Source organism: Argopecten irradians, chromosome 9, assembly GCF_041381155.1.
Source record: "Argopecten irradians isolate NY chromosome 9, Ai_NY, whole genome shotgun sequence".
NCBI classification, from domain to species: Eukaryota; Metazoa; Mollusca; class Bivalvia; order Pectinida; family Pectinidae; genus Argopecten; species Argopecten irradians.
In genome coordinates, this window is record NC_091142.1 from 25522471 (window position 1) to 25540959 (window position 18489).

The 18489-nt window shown below is 36.3% G+C and overlaps 2 protein-coding genes across 2 annotated transcripts; one reads left to right on the plus strand and one right to left on the minus strand.

Annotated features, from left to right (window-relative positions):
- Positions 1-727: 727 nt before the first annotated feature.
- Positions 728-2569, plus strand: LOC138331875 (uncharacterized). Its single transcript, XM_069279713.1, has 2 exons — positions 728-1389; positions 2219-2569. The coding sequence occupies exons 1-2, from the start codon at positions 1020-1022 to the stop codon at positions 2560-2562; spliced, it is 714 nt and encodes a 237-aa protein (XP_069135814.1). The 5' UTR covers positions 728-1019; the 3' UTR covers positions 2563-2569.
- Positions 2570-6568: 3999 nt separating this feature from the next.
- LOC138331876 (mitochondrial ubiquitin ligase activator of nfkb 1-like) lies at positions 6569-18404 on the minus strand. Its single transcript, XM_069279714.1, has 3 exons — positions 18204-18404; positions 11021-11223; positions 6569-10616 (listed from the first exon to the last, which is right to left on the minus strand). The coding sequence occupies exons 1-3, from the start codon at positions 18318-18320 to the stop codon at positions 9815-9817; spliced, it is 1122 nt and encodes a 373-aa protein (XP_069135815.1). The 5' UTR covers positions 18321-18404; the 3' UTR covers positions 6569-9814.
- Positions 18405-18489: the final 85 nt, after the last annotated feature.

Here is an 18489-nt window from a genome sequence, read left to right on the forward strand (position 1 = left end):
TAACTTCTATGTGTGTGATAACTTCTAGGTGTGCGCTAACTTCCAGGCGTGCGCTTATAACTTCTATGTTTGCTCTAGCATCTAGGTGTACGCTAACTTCCAAGTGTGTGTAAGCGCCTAGGCGTACGCTATGTGTGTGTTAGCGTCTAGGCGTAGGCTTACTTCTATTTGTGTGCTAGCACCTATTCAAGGCGTACGCTTACTCTTATGTGTGCTCGTGCAAGTGTACGTTAATTTCTAGTCGTACGGTTGCTCTTATGTGTGTTCCAAACTAGTTCCAAAGGACTAGCGTATAGCTGATCGAGATTTATGATAAAATACTAAGGAACTAGTATTTACTTTGATAACTCAATAAAAAGAGGTTTATTAATATATTTATTAACATGAGCCGGGTCATAGTTTTTTATTTGAAGTTTTGATTTATTTTTTTATCTGTGGACATACATTGTGTATATAAGAAAATAGAGGCAACGAAGCAAAGAAAAGGGATGGGGGTCTGGGGGCACCGCTAGAATCCCTCAAATATACCGCCCTCAACTATAGTTTTTCAATAAAACATGTAAGATAATTTATGTCGGTTCGGTTTTATGGCCTAGTCAGGTAAGCTCAAACAAGGTAATTAAATGTATAAATCAAATCGTTTTATAATGGTTGGCATGAAAAGGGGAAAAAATTGTAGCTCTAAAGAAGACACCATTTTCAGTCCTACATATACAGTTTATATTTTACATGTAGCCCTAAATATACTTTAACTGTTTTAAGAGATCGATGTATACAAAATATTTGCTTTCACTGAAGGCCTTATTTGTCTCGTGTGCTATATCCGTGTCTTGCTAATTCAACAGCCATGTTCGTTAGTGATCGAAATCTATGGACGACATAAATTTCAGAATTAAAAAAATAAGAAACTAGAAATGACATTTCAATATATTCCACGATGATCACAATAACTCGATCAACACAAAATCCGTGTGGTATCATTGTGACGTAAACTAAACAGTGACGTCACACTTAGTGATATGTCGCTGAGTAGTGGGAACGATTTTGTTTCCTACGTTTTCGAAATATCCTACATAATACATAACACTCAGGATCGTTTGGCAGTGTGTGGTTCTATAGAGGAGCTGGGTTCTTGGCGACTTGATGGCGCGGCAGTCGCTAAGGAACTCCCGCCTAAATCGGGAACGTGGTTTGCTGCCGCGGAGCTCCCGAAAAAGTCGGAATTCAGCTGGAAATGGGTTGTGATCAATGAGCATAACGACGCCTTGCGGTGGGAGGAGAGACCACCCAGACAACACCGGACAGGTGTGTGTCATGGTAGGCTGCTCACAGCCTGGAATGGAGGGGAGACCTTGTCAATTCCACAAAACCAGAAATTCCGACACATTGGTAATTACAATCTCAACACGATTTTAATAGTTTATACATCACATGGTGTTTGAGAATGTGGATAGACTAAGTTAACAAGTTTATTTGTGATTTCAATTATCTTTATTTCTTTGTTATCTTGGTTTGAAAAAAAGAAGAGAAAAAACAGTTGCAATATTAATTATAACATATAAAACAGCAACAGTAGATACTATCACTGATGTTATATCCACCCCTGGAATATCTCGCAGAAAACTGAAGGCAACAGAAGACGCAGGTAATTTATCATTTGATGGACACAAAAAGAGACGGTACACTGTGGTTGAAAGTGTGGCTTTGAAGTTGGGCGTCGCTCTCTCTGTATCTTCAAGGGAAGTCTCTGCAGGCCTGTGATTGGGCAGTTTTTCTCTCTTTAACCGTCTTCAGTTTTACTATGAGATAGTCCAGGGTTGATATAACGACAGTGATAGTAACCCCTGTCGTCATGTCCACTTCAAGAATGTTTTCTTTCTTCTATGATCTCTCTTTTAAGAACATGCGAATAAGGCAATAGTATTCTATACATGTCCATAAATTGTGTCACCAGGGACATGAGAATAAGCGATATTATATTGAATTTTAGGATCCTTATCTTGAGTATACTATTCTAGTCTGCATTACATTATAACGGGGATCTACATGTATTTAAAGACTAGATCAAAACTACATATTCAGTTACCAATCAGCATGGCCCTCCGTACTAAAATGGGTCAGATTATATACAGTACATGTTTAACGAATCCTACAACCCGTGATTTTATAAACGTTAAAGCGTCCTCTTTATATTTACATGTAATTTGATTTTTTCTAGGAATAGATGATACAGGCGATGAAACTGAAGAAGAACACAGTGTAACGCCGTCACCAGATATATCGGCACTGTCAAAAGAAAACGATATGTTTGCGTCAGAACGTCATTGTCCACCAGAAAGCAGTCTCCTGACTCATGTAAACACTATATCTACGAATCCTGACAATGTGTCGGCACAAGAAGCTATTCGTTTGGAGACGTCCACGGACACAACTAAACCAGTTATTGAGACATCGGGAAAGTGTGGTGACAAACCGTCACTAAATCCCTCACGGATCATATCCGCATGTATCTCAAGCATATTAGAATTCTGTAAAACTCTTATTGAAATAAATTACAGTTAGTATTTTAGTTTGTTCTTGCGTGCGTGTATAAATCAATCAACTATAAAAAGATTAACGGAATATTTTGAATCAAATAGTTCTTTTTAGTTCCGTTCTTATTTACTAATGCTAGGTTTACACTATGCTCCCGGCGGTTACGGCAGCCCCGTTTCAGACCACCGTGGACAAAACTTGGTGACCGCAAGACAACGTGAGACAACGCAGGAGGACGTGATAGACAAACGTGAGCGGTCGTGATTACCGTGGAAGCCGTGCCAAATTTTTAAACTGTCAAAAAATTTGCCACGGCAGTCACGGTACAGATGGTGAACGCCACAGGACGTAATAAAACGGGGTTGACGTAACAAAACGTCACAGTGCGTACGAGGCCGTAACAAAACTTCCAGACGGTCCGTGGTGGAACGGGCAGCAATCACGTTCCCCGGAATCTCACAGTGATTTCAAGTTTTGTGACGTTCTGTGTCGTTTTTTCCACGTTTTATCACGGTTGATGCAGATTGGCTGCACGTTTTGTGCCGTTTTATTCAGGTTTATCAAGCTTTTGACGGCATGCCAAGGTGGATGATAAACCGTTTTGATGGGTTCTGTCAAGGCACATCACGGCTTGTAGCGGTGGAAAGCCCGACGTGATACGGCTTGTTACGTCTTATTACGGTCTTACGTTGCAAGCAATATATGATGGAGTATCATTGCCTGGCCTGGTACATATTCGCTACTTCATGGAATTATTTGTATAAATAAATAGAAATAGTCATTATCAAACAAATTCAAACTCTCAAATTATACCAAAACTAGTATTGCAGAATGCAGATTAAGTGAGAACCATTACAAAAAAAATATTTGCATAGAAACACTTGGCTACAATAATTATATATTTATACCAAACACAGTTAATATTTTCATTCTTTTAACGCATTTTAATATACCTCTACTTTATTTACACTATATAAAAGATACTTTGTTAAATTTACTAGCTCCCTGCTTTTTCCAAAAACCTCTCTCAGCTGTGTGCTAGTCATCGAACTAGCACACCCCTGGAAGCTAGCACACCCTTGCACTCGGATATTTCCGTTTAAACCAATCAGATTTGAGGTGGGCGGGACTTGTTTCCGATCACGCCATCAGTTGCTAGGTGACGTAACAATTGGACAAAGCTAGTTTCCGATCACGCCATCTCCGTTGGCGTACTCAGACGGCGTTAGTATCGATCGGAAACTGTTACCGAACACGTCGTCATGTTTATCTTGTAAGTGAGAGGCTTGTGATAAATGTAATGGGGTCAGAGGACAATACCTTTTACATATACGAACAGTTGTTATGTATATATTTAGGCTACCTGTAAGTGGTTAACGTCTCGGAATTTCAACAATATTTATATATAAATTTAGAAGAATGCCTAACGTTAGTGGTATAAATGTTGAAATAGCGAGAAATCATAGCGGAATCAAATTTTAACCTGCGGTTTGAATAGAAGCAAAACAAAACGGACATGGAATCACAGTTATCATCTGGGAATAATTTGTATGTTTGAAGATAAGATTACGTAGATCGATTACAATGTAAAATTATCTCAATCTCCAATGGCCATTGCCGTACGCGACAGGAATATAAAAGGTATGAAAGAAATATATTTTTAGTGTAATCATAGCTTTTGTATGTATCGGTATATTAAAACAGTTAAAGTATGGGATTGAGTGACATATCAAGTTTCCGGTTTCCCTCGAACTTGCCTATTTCCCTCGGTTCCGCCTCGGGAAATAGACAAGTCTCGGGAAACCAGAAACTTGCTATATCCCTCAACCCCATACTTTAACTGTATATTGCAATCAAAACGTGTTTGAAATGACATATTAGGCAATAGATATTGTTTCATTTGCTCAAAAAAGCCCGGCATCATACTTTCATTCCTAGTAAGCCTTGGCGGACCGTGAAAAACGTATCGGAGCTTGATCAAAACGTGTAACACGTAGCAGACATCATCAGATCGTAACAGGCCTAGAGAGAACGTAGTGGTATCCTTGATAGACCGTGCTAAAGCCGTAGTGTATCTTTAACGTCCGGGAACAACACTTTCCCTTATATCCACAGTCCATCACGTTATCCGTAAAAGACCGTGGCAAAACTTCACAAGACCTAGCTGAACTTGAATACAGAGACAAAATAGCCAAAATTCCACGGCGCACCACGTTTTGGGCAAACGGGGATACCGTGGTCGCCGGGAACATAGTGTAAACCTAGCATAACATTGTCAGGAAACCATATAGTGACATTTTCAATGATTTGTTTGTTTGTTTGTTGTGTTGTGTCCTCTTGTATAGTGACATTTTCCATGATGACATCCGCATGGTGTATCGAGGCTTTGCTAAGCTATGCCGTAATTCCGTTGATATACAAGTATAACATTTTATATAGTAAAAAAACGACCAAAAGTGTGTATCGTGGATACATCTTGGATTTTGATAGTCGGAGTTTTTCAAATTCACAAGTAGGTTCCTCTTGAAGCGTATATGCACGTAATTTAGCATACTGCATTTAAAAGCTAATCACATTTGTCCGACTGAATCCATCTTGGATTTTGACTGTCCAAATTTGTTACCCCTATATCTTACAATTGAAAGTAACATATGGATCTTTCCAAAATAACATCGGCAGATTTCCGTTGGATCCCTTGTTGGAAATAACGCTTCTTGGAACCTATGGAAAAGATCAAAAGACGACCATCTTTTTTTGACATTCGATTTTATTTTTACTCAGAAAGTCGAGAAAAGGAATTTCCTAAAATTTTAAATGTATGGGAAGTCCGTTTCCATCTTTTTTTCAATATGGTACTTTTGGACCAATTGGACATGACAACCGACATTCGTGATTAGCTATCGTGGATTTTGACAATGAATCTCAATGCTCGAAAGAAGAAAAGGGAAAAGGAAAGAAAAGCTCCCTAGTAACCGCGGGATAACACTTTCCTGTTAAGTACATGTATATATATATGTATAGGAAAAGCTCCGCCCCGATAAAAAGAATTCAACGGTAACTGTTACGTTGGCTGGGAAAGAACATGAAACCACACGCAATACTATATTAAAACGTGCTAATTCAATAATTTTGCGTGGGAACGCAACGTGCGAACGTAATAGTTTTATTGCGAACATATAAATCACCATTGCGTGCGAACGAAATAATTAAATTAGGTGTGAATGCAATAAAATTGCGTGTGAATTCAATAATAATAATAATAATAATATATTATTGAGTGATTTACTTACCAACAATTTTAACTGTCATTTACTAAATGAGTGATATATTGTTGTGTTCGCAAACAATAATATTGCGCTCACAAGCAATAGAATTGCTTCACACTTAAAAGTATTCCTTTCCTTTAATTTTTTTATTTTTTATTTTTCCCATGTCCTTTCCCAGCCACCATAGACCAGCATGTAGGTGTCAAGATCTTTCTCATGGTCTTGTGTAATTCTTGTTTTTTTTTTTTGGCAAATGCGCATTACATTTTAAATGTATTCGTGATCAATTAGCTTTGGCCATTTTGACAATATCATGATCTCAATGCTCGAAAGAAGAAAAGGGAAAAGGAAAGAAAAGCTCCCTAGTAACCGGGGATAACACTTTCCTGTTAAGTACATGTATATATTTGTGAAGCTCCGCCCCGATAAAAAGAATTCAACGGTAACCCGTTGGCTGGGAAAGAACATGATTTATAAAACGTGCTAATTCAATATTGCGTGGGAACGCAACGTGCACGTAATAGTTTTATTGCGAACATATAAATCACCATTGTCGTGCGAACGAAATAATTAAATTAGGTGTGAATGCAATAAAATTGCGTGTAAATTCAATAATAATAATAATAATATATTATTGAGTGATTTACTTACCAACAATTTTAACTGTCATTTACCAAATTTTTTTATTTTTTATTTTTTCCATGTCCTTTCCCAGCCACCATAGACCAGCATGTAGGTGTCAAGATCTTTCTCATGGTCTTGTGTAATTCTTGTTTTTTTTTGGCAAATGCATTACATTTTAAATGTATTTCAATCAATTAGCTTTGGCCAGTATACAATATCAGGAATCAATCTCTCCCAGGGTGCATTTTTGAATTTGTGAACCGCAGTGAACCCTGGGAGAGATTTATAAGGAATGTATTGTCACGACCACTGAACACATTTTACTTTCTTTTTCAAAATCCTTCTTTCATTTCATATGCACATATATATATTATCTGTTATTAATACTTGTTAACAAACATGATTTACAAGTGTAGATCTTATATCTAATTTATTTGCCTTGTAGCTAAATGTGCCATAAAAGGACATTGTGACCATTAGGGAATGTTTGGGACAGATATCCCTGTAGTACATGTATGACCTATTGCATGTATACAAATTGTAATGGGAATGGTACCTGTAACACATTATTTGTTCCAAAATTTGGTTTGTAAATTCACTCGGCCTATCTAACTTTGACAGAATGATTTACTTTGAAAAAATAATGTGTTTCGTTTCTTCACGTTGAAAAAAAGGTAAAAAAAATAAAAGCAAAGTCTTTCTATCAATAAAATATAATTTTATTCATTAACAAATTTTATTAATTAATTAAGTGCTTCTATATTTGTATTTCTTAACTGATTAACCAAATTTTTGTTTTTTCTGATTCAAGACATTTATCACAGTATACGTATATCTACATGTGTATCTGACAGTATTCGGAGTTATCTGCCCTTGTGGGTAGGTATTGATTGTGGCAAGCCTAACATCATACTTTTCATTGACTACCCGCAAGGGAGGTAACTCTGTAATATGTGAAGAGGAATACACACCTGTACCGTGACTATATTCATCTTCTGTTTTATTGTAACCTTTTAAATATTTGTTTATATCCAAAAGACTCTAAAATAAAAAGACTGACCTTTTTGCCTCCCAGGAAAAATCCAAATCTTTAACTCATATCACTGTATCAATTATAATCTAACTTGAATGGAAAATTAAATTTCATTATATAGTGTATATACAAATAAAAATATTAATGATATCAGAAAATTTGTTTTTAATTAGACAAAAAAACGTGAAAATTTTTAATTTCCTACCTAAAGCAAGATGATGAATCTTTGATAAAAAAATACCAAAACATGAAAATAACATCTATATAAACCCTAGCGTACTACAGTGTAGTAGTTATAGGGTTTAAAATACACAAACACTGTAAGGAAAGACTTTAAAACCAAAACAAATAACTCATAAAGTAAAAACAGACAAATCATTGGGTAATATAATAAATAAGTACAAGTAGCAAAGAGCTGACCGATTGCTGAGCAGTATTCACACACCCGGTACACATGCATGTGTTTCCATTCAATGTCACAGCAAATGTTGTAATCCCTTGTGTGGTCTTTATAGACAGGTTTGACAGTAAATCCTCTTATTCATTAGTATACATACAGATTTGTACTAAAATCACCCAGATAATGTCCACATGAAAACAAACCAAATGGCAATTACTAAAAAAAAGGGGAAAAAAAAGAAATAATATGTTGTGAAAACCTGGTTCATAGTTACATGTATACAGTACCAGTATAAAGCTTCATATAGTAAACACTAAAAATGGTTATATAATAAATAAACAACCAATTTATCAGTTTGGCATACACATGTAGAGGTATTTTAATGCTGATATTGGTTAAATGTACCTTCAAATATTTATATCTGTATACAACAGATCTAGACTTATCTTGAAAACATTGTTAAAATCAGTGGTCACTGCAATCATTAATATAATATAATAAGTTTTATTTCATAAGATACTGATATAGACTTACAGCTATTCGTGTGTGTCCCAGGTCTAAACGTATATATACTGTCAGTTATCAGTGCCATGCGATAGCTGGCCAGGTCTGTACATAATAGTCTGGGTTATAGGTATAGGTTTCTCGTTGTTGTGTAATGGTATGTGGTGCCTGAAAATCTTATATGTAATGCTAATTGTGAAACTGGTCAGTATTAATTGGTTCAGCGTGTTACTTATGTTATGCAGTAGCTATCCATGTATCAGATGTTTCAGGTGTTGGATATCATGGCCAAATACTGATCCCCATGCTCTCGTTGTTATGTATAAATAGAGCTGACCACTTATTGTAGAAGAGAGAGGGAGAAACATAGAGGGGCACACACCTTGTGTGTGGTCATCAACAATGACTCTATGTAACGATGAAGTACTAAAGAATAAAATGTCGACAAAAACATCAGAGTCAATCATCATTTCAACGACAATTCTCAACGCACAAGAAGTTATAGGACCCAACAAACGAAGACTACATATACCTGATGGCCACCTATACAACAGCTAAATAATACAACTTTACAAAACAAGATTCAAAAACCATTTTATTATATTTATTTTTTTGGCATTATCTTATTGTTTTTACTGTTCAATTAAAGACATATACTGTGTATACATACACATATCAGACAATATCTACACTGCCACATCTGTAAAAGTTTGAATCATGATCAGATTGAAATACAGAGTTTCAACATTGTTAACTAGACCAGCACCACAGTAACACTTTGAGTTAATTATTATATAATCCAAAATTTTTCAGAAAATCATATGTTAGCAATTTTTAAATTTTCGCGATATGAACTTTAAAGTTAGGAATCATTTAACCTTTTTCAATTATTTTGCGGATCAAATTTTCGCGGCCATAGCAATGACCCACAAAATTGCGAAAGTAACCAGCTATATGGTAAGTAAAGTTTACGTGAATATATGTTTTAAGTGAAAAGTTTAGATGGGACCAACAACATACTCTGAATTAAACAGGGTACCATATTCAATGCAATAAGTACCCCTCATCCCTATAGGCACCCCTCCCCCTCTCTGAGGCCTCGATTTCACTTACAATGTACATTAACTTATATCATACAGACTGGAACTAAATTTATGAAGACTGTGAGGTTTCTCTATTTGATTTCTTTCATAAATTGATAAATGTGTTGTGAAATGTTAGTCCATATTTGGTCCTATTAAACGCCATTTCATTTTTCAATATTTTAACCGCCCTGGGCACAAATTGGGTCAAATTCTTGAATTTAATCAAATTACATGTCAGAGTTAATTAAATGTTCACAAGGTTCAATCACATATAGCATATAAATCAAGGACAGATAAAATTAGATTATCAAACTTGTTAAGTTTGCAAAATTGTTCTTTACAATCACAGATAATTTCAGGTCAAAGGTCATGCCCTGTAATATGGTACAAAGCGCTCCACAGGTGCTCTGCACACAGGACATAGAAGTGGCTGAGGGAGTATTTCAGCACAGTCAATACACAGACATATATGTCCACAGCTAATGAGGACAACTTCTCGTGGGTTTGTCAGACAAACCACGCACAGTTCACGATCTTCGTCGTGGACTCCATCCTCTTGTGAATCTCCATGTCCACCCTCGGGATCTCTTTGATGGCGGGCATTACGCGCCCTCTGTTCCATCGCTTCCCTCCTCGCTCGTCTATTCTCTTCTCGTATATTTTGTAACAACTGCCTTTGATGGTATTCTTGCCGTAACTTCTTGTACCAACGATATATCAGAAAAGTCAAGAGACAGGTACCCAGAACCAAGGATATTCTGAAGAAAAACTTTGCCATTTTGGACTGTGATTTAAACTTGCTGATAAGTTCCTCCTTGCCGATTGCAGTGACAATGTATCGTTTCCCATCAGTAGGGGGGCGTAGCCTGACTTTACCAGCTTCTAGTGCCAGTTCTCCTACACCCAATACTGGGGTACCGACTAGTAACATTCGTTCCATTTCATGGAATCCCTTACTTACTTCACCCGATAGGATGTCCATGCCATGTTTTATGATGGAAGAATTCTCCTTCTTTTCGAACTTATCATAAGTGGTCATCAGATTGTCTGTTAAGTATTCAGCCCGTCCAGGTTCACTCACGAAAATTTTGTGGTCTGGTTGGCCCTGAGCGTGGATAAGAAACGGAATGAACTCTGATGTATCTCTTATTGTATTCTTTGTGTCGGCCCTGTACAAATAAAAACATATCTGTAGTTACAACAAAAGAATGTCTAGAATGCAAGAAACCTATAAAACACAAATGTCTATAAAACTGGGCCTTTAATTAAACATAAAACCCAGAGGAGGAGATCTAGTAATATGGTGGAACAAATATATACATATATATAAGCAGGATGAGACATACCAGGATGATAGAGATATGGAATAAGTTTACACTGTCTCCAAAAATGCCTTCAGGTTTTTGACATACATGTACTCTTGGGTGGTTATTACAAAGCAAATTTCTTCTTTAATTTGAATATATTAAGGATACCTGAACCCATGGGATACATACATATATGTATATAGCTACCTGTTCTGCTAATACCTGTACTTGTATACCAATAATCACACACAAAAATATGTACATACCATGTACTCCCTGCAATTCGTTTTGATTTGTGCTCCACTAAAGAGATGGCCTGAACGACTCCCTCCTTGTCGCTGTATCGACTAATCATAGAGTTACCGACAGGGGCCACAACTCCTTCTAACCACACATACGGCATGATACTGTTTGTACAGTTCTCCAATTCCTTCTCTAATCCAGCACCAAGTTTGATATGTTTTGCTCCCTGTAAAAGAAATGGAGGAATCTTAAGAAATGAAAGCGAAATTCAAAGCTTTAATGGCTTATACAGAAGAGTGCATGACTTGATCACTTTCAAGGAGTTTAACTCTAAAATCTATAATAATATTAATGCCTATATCGACTCAAATAACTCAATTGCATGCATGGTGTACCAGTGCATACTTAATACCCAATATATGATCAAGATTACTAAGATTGTAAGTAAGAGAACTAACCTTCCTTCCATTTCTGATATTAAAATTATCAATTTCTTAAGAAAATGTAATCAATTACAATTTCACGATTACGATTACCCCGTGCCTGTCTAATTAGTGACTAAAAGAGTAGATCAAACACAACCTTTGTAACCTTGAATGAATATCAAGGTCATTTATTTAAAACAAGAGGCCCATGGGCCTTAACGGTCATCTGACTATTAGTACAATACAACATAGTCGTTTAAAGATTTTAGCCTATTTGACCCGTGACCTTGATTGAAGGTCGAGGTAATTCATTTGAACAAACTTTGTAGCCCTTCATCCCAGCATGCTACATGCCCAATATCAGTACCCTTGGCCTTCTGGTTCTTGAAAAGAAGTCATTTAAAAGATTTTAGCCTATTTGCCGCCCGTGACCTTATATGAAGATCAAGGTCATTCATTTGAATACACTTGATAGCCCTTCATCCAAGCATGCTACATGCCCAATATCAGTACCCTTGGCCTTTTGGTTCTTGAGAAGAAGTCATTTAAAGATTTAAGCCTATTTGACCCCCGTGACCTTGAATGAAGGTCAAGGTCATTCATTTGAACAAACTTGGTAGCCCTTCATCCCAGCATGCTACAGGCCCAATATCAGTACCATGGGCCTTCTGGGTCTTGAGAAGAAGTCGTTTAAAGATTTTAGCCTTTTTGACCCCCATGACCTTGAATGAAGATCAAGTTCATTCATTTGAACAAATTTGTTAGCCCTTCATCCCAGCATGTCAAAGGCCCAATATCAGGTCTCTAGGCCTCTTAGTTATTGACAAGAAGTTGTTTAAAGGATTTTAGCCTATTTAACCCCTGTGACCTTGAATGAAGGTCAAGGTCATTTATTTGAACAAACTTGGTAGCCCTCCATCCCAGCAACCTACAGGCCAAATATAAGTACCCTGGGCCTTCTGGTTCTTGAGAAGAAGTCATTAAAAGACTTTAGCATATTTGACCCCCGTGACCTTGAATGAAGATCAAGGTCATTCATTTGAACCAACTTGGTAGCCCTTCATCCCAGCATGCCACAGGCCTAATATCAGGTCTCTAAACCTCTTCATTATTCACAAGATATTGTTTAAATGATTATAGCCTATTTGACCCCTGTGACCTTGAATGAAGGTCAAGGTTATTTATTTGAACAAACTTGGTAGCATTTCATCCCAGCATCCTACGGGCCCAATATCAGTACCCTGGACCGTCTGCTTCTTGAGAAGAAGTCGTTTAAAGATTTAAGCCTTTTTGACCCCTGTGACCTTGAAAGGAGGTCAAGGTCCTTCATTTGAACAAACTTTGTAGCCCTTCATCCCAGCATGTCACAGGCCCAATATCAGTACCCTGGGCCTTCTGGTTCTTGAGAAGAAGTCGTTTAAAGATTTTAGCCTTTATGACCCCCATGACCTTGAATGAAGGTCAAGGTCATCTATTTGAACAAACTTGGAAGCCCTTCATCCCAGCATGCCACTGGCCTAATATCATGTCTCTAGGCCTCTTAGTTATTCACAAGAAGTTTTTTAAAGGATTTTAACCTATTTGACCCCTGTGACCTTGAATGAAGGTCAAGGTCATTTATTTGAACAAACTTGGTGGCCCTTCATCCCAGCATGCTACAGGCCCAATATCAGTACCCTGGGCCTTCTGGTTCTTGAAAAGAAGTCGTTTAAAGATTTTAGCCTTTTTGACCCCTGTGACCTTGAATGAAGGTCAAGGTCATTCATTTGAACAAACTTGGAAGCCCTTCATCCCAGCATGCCACAGGCCTAATATCAGGTCTCTAGGCCTCTTAGTTATTCACAAGAAGTTTTTCAAAGGATTTTAACCTATTTGACCCCTGTGACCTTGAATGAAGGTCAAGGTAATTTATTTGAACAAACTTGGTAGCCCTTCATCCCAGCATGCTACAGGCCCAATATCAGTACCGTCGGCCTTCTGGTTCTTGATAAAAGAAGTCGTTTAAAGGTTTTAGCCTTTTTGACCCCTGTGACCTTGAATGAAGGTCAAGGTCATTCATTTGAACAAACTTGGTAGCCCTCCATCCCAGCAACCTACAGGCCAAATATGAGTAACCTGGGCCTTCCAGTTATTGAGAAGAAGTCGTTTGAATGAAAAGTTTACGGACGGCGGACGGCGGACGACTGACGGCGGACGGCGGACGGCGCACGACGACGGACGGTGCATGATGACAATAGGTCATCCTGACCCTTTGGGTCAGATGACCTAAAAATAGTAATCGTTCATACATGTATTATATATGCATATATCAATCAGGCAGAACAGCTCCATTACCAGGTCTCTTAACTATTAAGATGAAGTTGTTTAATACTGAAGTATATTGACTCTTATGATCTTGATTGATTGATGGTCAATCTGATTAAAATTAGACTTGTAATTCCGCTCCAACTAGGATACTCTACATAGAGTATCGTAGTGGGAGCAGAATTAAAAGTCTAATTTTAATTAGATTGGTTTGATGGTCAAGGTCAAAGAAACAGTTGAAATTTGGAAGCCCCAGTATAATACAGGCTCTATCAGGTATCACAAGTTGCAGCATCTTTCTCATTGAGAAGACAAATGAGGTTTATTGTCCTATAGACAACACCTCTATAAAAGGTTAAGGTCATTCATTTGAGCAAACCTAATACTTTACACATACAGTATAATATTTTTTTGTACTGTCATAATTATATAATTCAATATATAGTACATGTATGCTCAGGCTTAGACATCAACTTTTGTCAGTGCTTACATTTATCCACCCAAATGAGTTGTTTTTTAAAATACATTTTAATTGTTCTGTGTATTTATTTACATGTCACTGTATCAAGTAATATAATGTCTTGTAAATGTAAATATATGTGTACGTGCAAGCATTACAGCCTACATTTGTATAAATATGCATACACAGACACACACATGACACCTAAAGCTACAAAGTCTGAGTGCTTTACTGCCACACATTTATAAAGTTAAAATAAAGAATTCAACCAGGAGCATGTATATATGTTTCTGATTCTGTTATATATTAGAAAATTTACAAAACATGTATAATTTGTATTCTACTGTTACATTGTACAGTCAAACCTGCCTATGCGTCACCCTGTATATTAAGTCACCCTGTCTAATGCGTCATATCCAAAGTCCTCCCGCAAAATTTCCTGTATATTTCACCTTTTTAATGCGTCAACCTGTCTAACGTGTCTGCGTCACCCATTTTTTTGCACAAATTTCGCACAAGACCTGTATACTGCGTCACTAAATTGCCGATCATAGTATTGCCTACATGTACCAGGCAGTGGGGTACTGGCTTGATTATTAAACAAACAAATATAATAACAATGTAATTCAAAATTTAAATAAGAAAGAAATTTACTTTTGTTTTCTCTCTATCTAAAATATATTTTGACTACTACTGTAACAGATTAAGAATATTTTAGTAATTAGTAAGTGCTTCTGTTGTGATGAAAATTAAGTACATTCATAATTGTGAATAATTTAAAACTAATTTAATTAAGCCCTAATTAATGCAGTATTTTTTCCAATATTTTATAGTATATTTTTATACATAATATGGTGTCACGATCCTTCGGTAACCTGTATATTAAGACACCTGTCTAATAAGACACATTTTTGTCTGTCCCTTGGGGTGTCTCATTTCACAGGTTTGACTGTAGTTATCTATTTTAACTTTTTGAATAACTTGTCCTTTTATTAACTTGTCTGTAACTTTTAGAACATTTTGGTTAGCTATCTGTATAAGTTCAACTTGTTGTCAGAATATATGTAATTTGTGACTACATATACATATATGTATATAATTATAAATACAATGTACATGTACACTATAAAATGTATATTAAATGAATTATGGCGATCCCGTACCCATTCAAACTCGTACCCAAACCAACTCGTACCCACATTTGGCGAACTCGTACCCAAGCATGGCGAACCCGGACCCAAGTTTGGCGAACCCGTACCCATGGAATTTGGCGAACTCGTACCCATCATGAAATTTAAACTTCATGTATTTATTTATGATTTATAAAAAATTTAATATATTGTGTTCGATCAGATGCTTCTAGTCAATGATCATAAAACGGTACGCAAGAGATTCCAGCCAAGATTTATTCATTTTTAATTAGTAATTTTACATTTTCCCCCTCTTGTGTATTTTCCCGTAGCTTATTATTATTCAAAATAATTATGAAGTAAAAACCAATTGATGTCAAATTTTGTTACAATGCATATAAAAAATTAAATAGAGAAATATTTCACAAACATATTTGAAGATTATTTGGACCATTCTCTCAATAGATATCAAAGATTTCCTTCCCGCATTTTGCCCCAGCCTTCTCTGCATCTGGTTTTTCTAAAATACTAGGAATTTTTTAGCTATCACAGTTCGTATATAGGCACGTTTAAAATAAATAAATGCAATATAGACACACACACACACCCAAAACAATATATATATTTTTTTATGAAATATACACAAAATTGAACGCGTGAGGGTAGAGAATTCCATTGTAAATGACGTATGACGGTATAATGTCCCAGTAAGATGTGTTCTCAAATTATGTTATACAAATTATGTTATACATTTTACTTAAATGTTTAATAAAAAAAATGACGTAGCTCTGAACGACGGACGGAAGAATTCTGACAGATGGTCGTCGTCCTGCCGGGAACAGAGTGGAGGCAGGGTATTCGTTCTACTGTACATAATCTACAGGTAATAAAGTTACGATAGAAAATGTACGCTCATATTCCCATAAAATATCTAAATATGTCGTTCTCATGGGTTGTTGTTCCATACCGAAAAAAAGTCAAAACAAGTGATTTCTAGAATGATTTCCGGTTCAACACTGAAAAATACAGATTGTTGAAATATTCTACACCCGCTCTTGGGATTTCGAGGACGCTTCTACAGTCAAAAAAAAATAATAGAACATAATCGATTTCATATGAACGTGCACGAAAGAGGAACTGTGTTGGTACCAAACCTAAGAAAGGTGTGGTGGCATTTCATGAGGAAGATTGTAACAGTAAGATGATACCATCACCAGAAATAAACTGAAATTTTCTTTGAACAAATTGTATTCCTATTGAGAGAATGGCTCATTTAGAGAAAATGACAATATTGAAATAGAAAATTTGTCAATGCATGAAAAACATATCGTAATATATAGCTCAGTATAGCTTAAATAGTGTTTTTAACTATTCATTCCGATATTACCAAACTCTGCACAAGACGGTGAAGATGGTATAAAGTGTATTCTGCTACTGTACATCAATACAAAACCAAATAATGACACACAACATCGCAATAATTGGATGCAGATGGCATAAGGAATAAAATTGAAAATTATTTCAACTTCTAAGAACATATTTAATAAATTAACATTTATTCTTTAGTACTATCCGATAGAGATCATGCACTGTAAATAGAACTTGAAACTGGGCACATTATAATAGTAAAAAAAATAAAAATGATAACTTTCTCCAATTAATCTATGAATTACAACGGAAAAATTCTTTTTCGTACAGTATTTAGCTTTTCAGACATCGCGACCGTCAGTACTTGGTAGTAGCATATATTGTATGCCGTATCTATCTTTAGTCTAACACAAATTCTAGTCGTAGATTTTCTGGTGAACCATGATTTAAAAAATCATACAAAATGCATTTATTTAAGAAAAATGTCAAAGAAATTCCAAATAACTTGGTCACAGGTCGGTTCAGAAACCAATGAGGAACACGCCTTGTCATATCATATTGACAGACACGTGTGGTGAGAGCTCGTCAGCCAATGATATTTAACGGGGGAGGAGCCATACGCTTCGCGTGCCTGTCAATTATACCTGACTGACTGATTGATCAAAGGGAAAGCCACGGGAGCACGCCAGTAGACGTCAACTCTATTGTGTTGTACTAACAAATGTTTTTGTATCGTTACACAGAAAAACGAAATATGTATATGTTAAATTAACATATCATCCTCTCAGGGTGACTTTCCACGGTACCTCGCAAGTTGAAATATGCGCCATTAAATTTCAAATATGTTTTAATTTATACATGTGAATGCAACCTTGAGGGGAAAGAGAGAATTAAATTAACGATGTATAAACAGCGCTGTTAAACCAAGATTTACGTTGACTCAATTATGCATTATTCAGGCCAGTGATATATTGAATCAGATACACGGAAGAAACTAGGACTAATACCTGTAATTAAATTTAAAAAACCAACGAAACTTGATGGGTACGGGTTAGCCAATCATGGGTACGAGCTCGCCAAATATTTTGGGTACGACTTCGCCAATTTTGGGTACGGGTTGGTGGGTACGAGTTGGAATGGGTACGGGTTAACTATACCCCTATTAAATTGATTCATGAAGACATTTAATTAATAATGTATTAAGTATATAAAAGTCGCGGATATATATTGTCAGGTATGGTTCAACTACTTTTGTCCGGTCTCTGTAGCTTTATCTGTCTATAGTATGATGAAATGAAGCAAGTGGGTTTGATCATCGCATAACGTGCAGTACACGGTAGTTACTACTGTATACTATTTTAATGCAGAATTTTTTAATTAACTTTGATTTATTTCAGAAAAAAATTCATCCTTGAATTTGGTGTCTTATAAAAGGCCTTAGTAGGCTCATCATATAGTAAAATTTAGAATCAAAACGTTCTTGACATTTGACCCGTTACTAACGTCAGTTTGGACCCACCTCAATATCGGCCACATATCGACTTCCGTACGTATACAGCTTATACATACAGTAGCCAAAAGCAAAATCCGTGGCTATTCCTGTAATCAGCCCCCAATCGACTGGTTGTAACATCATTGTTGGTTCTCGTCAGTTCAAACTCTTCACATTAACAATTCTACCGACAAACACGTAACGTAATGTTGTGAAAGTACATACAAATTTAGGAATATATTTAAAGCGAAACAAAGTATGTTACAATTAAAATCATAGTAAATGTTTAAACTACAAAATTTTAGCTTAGAAA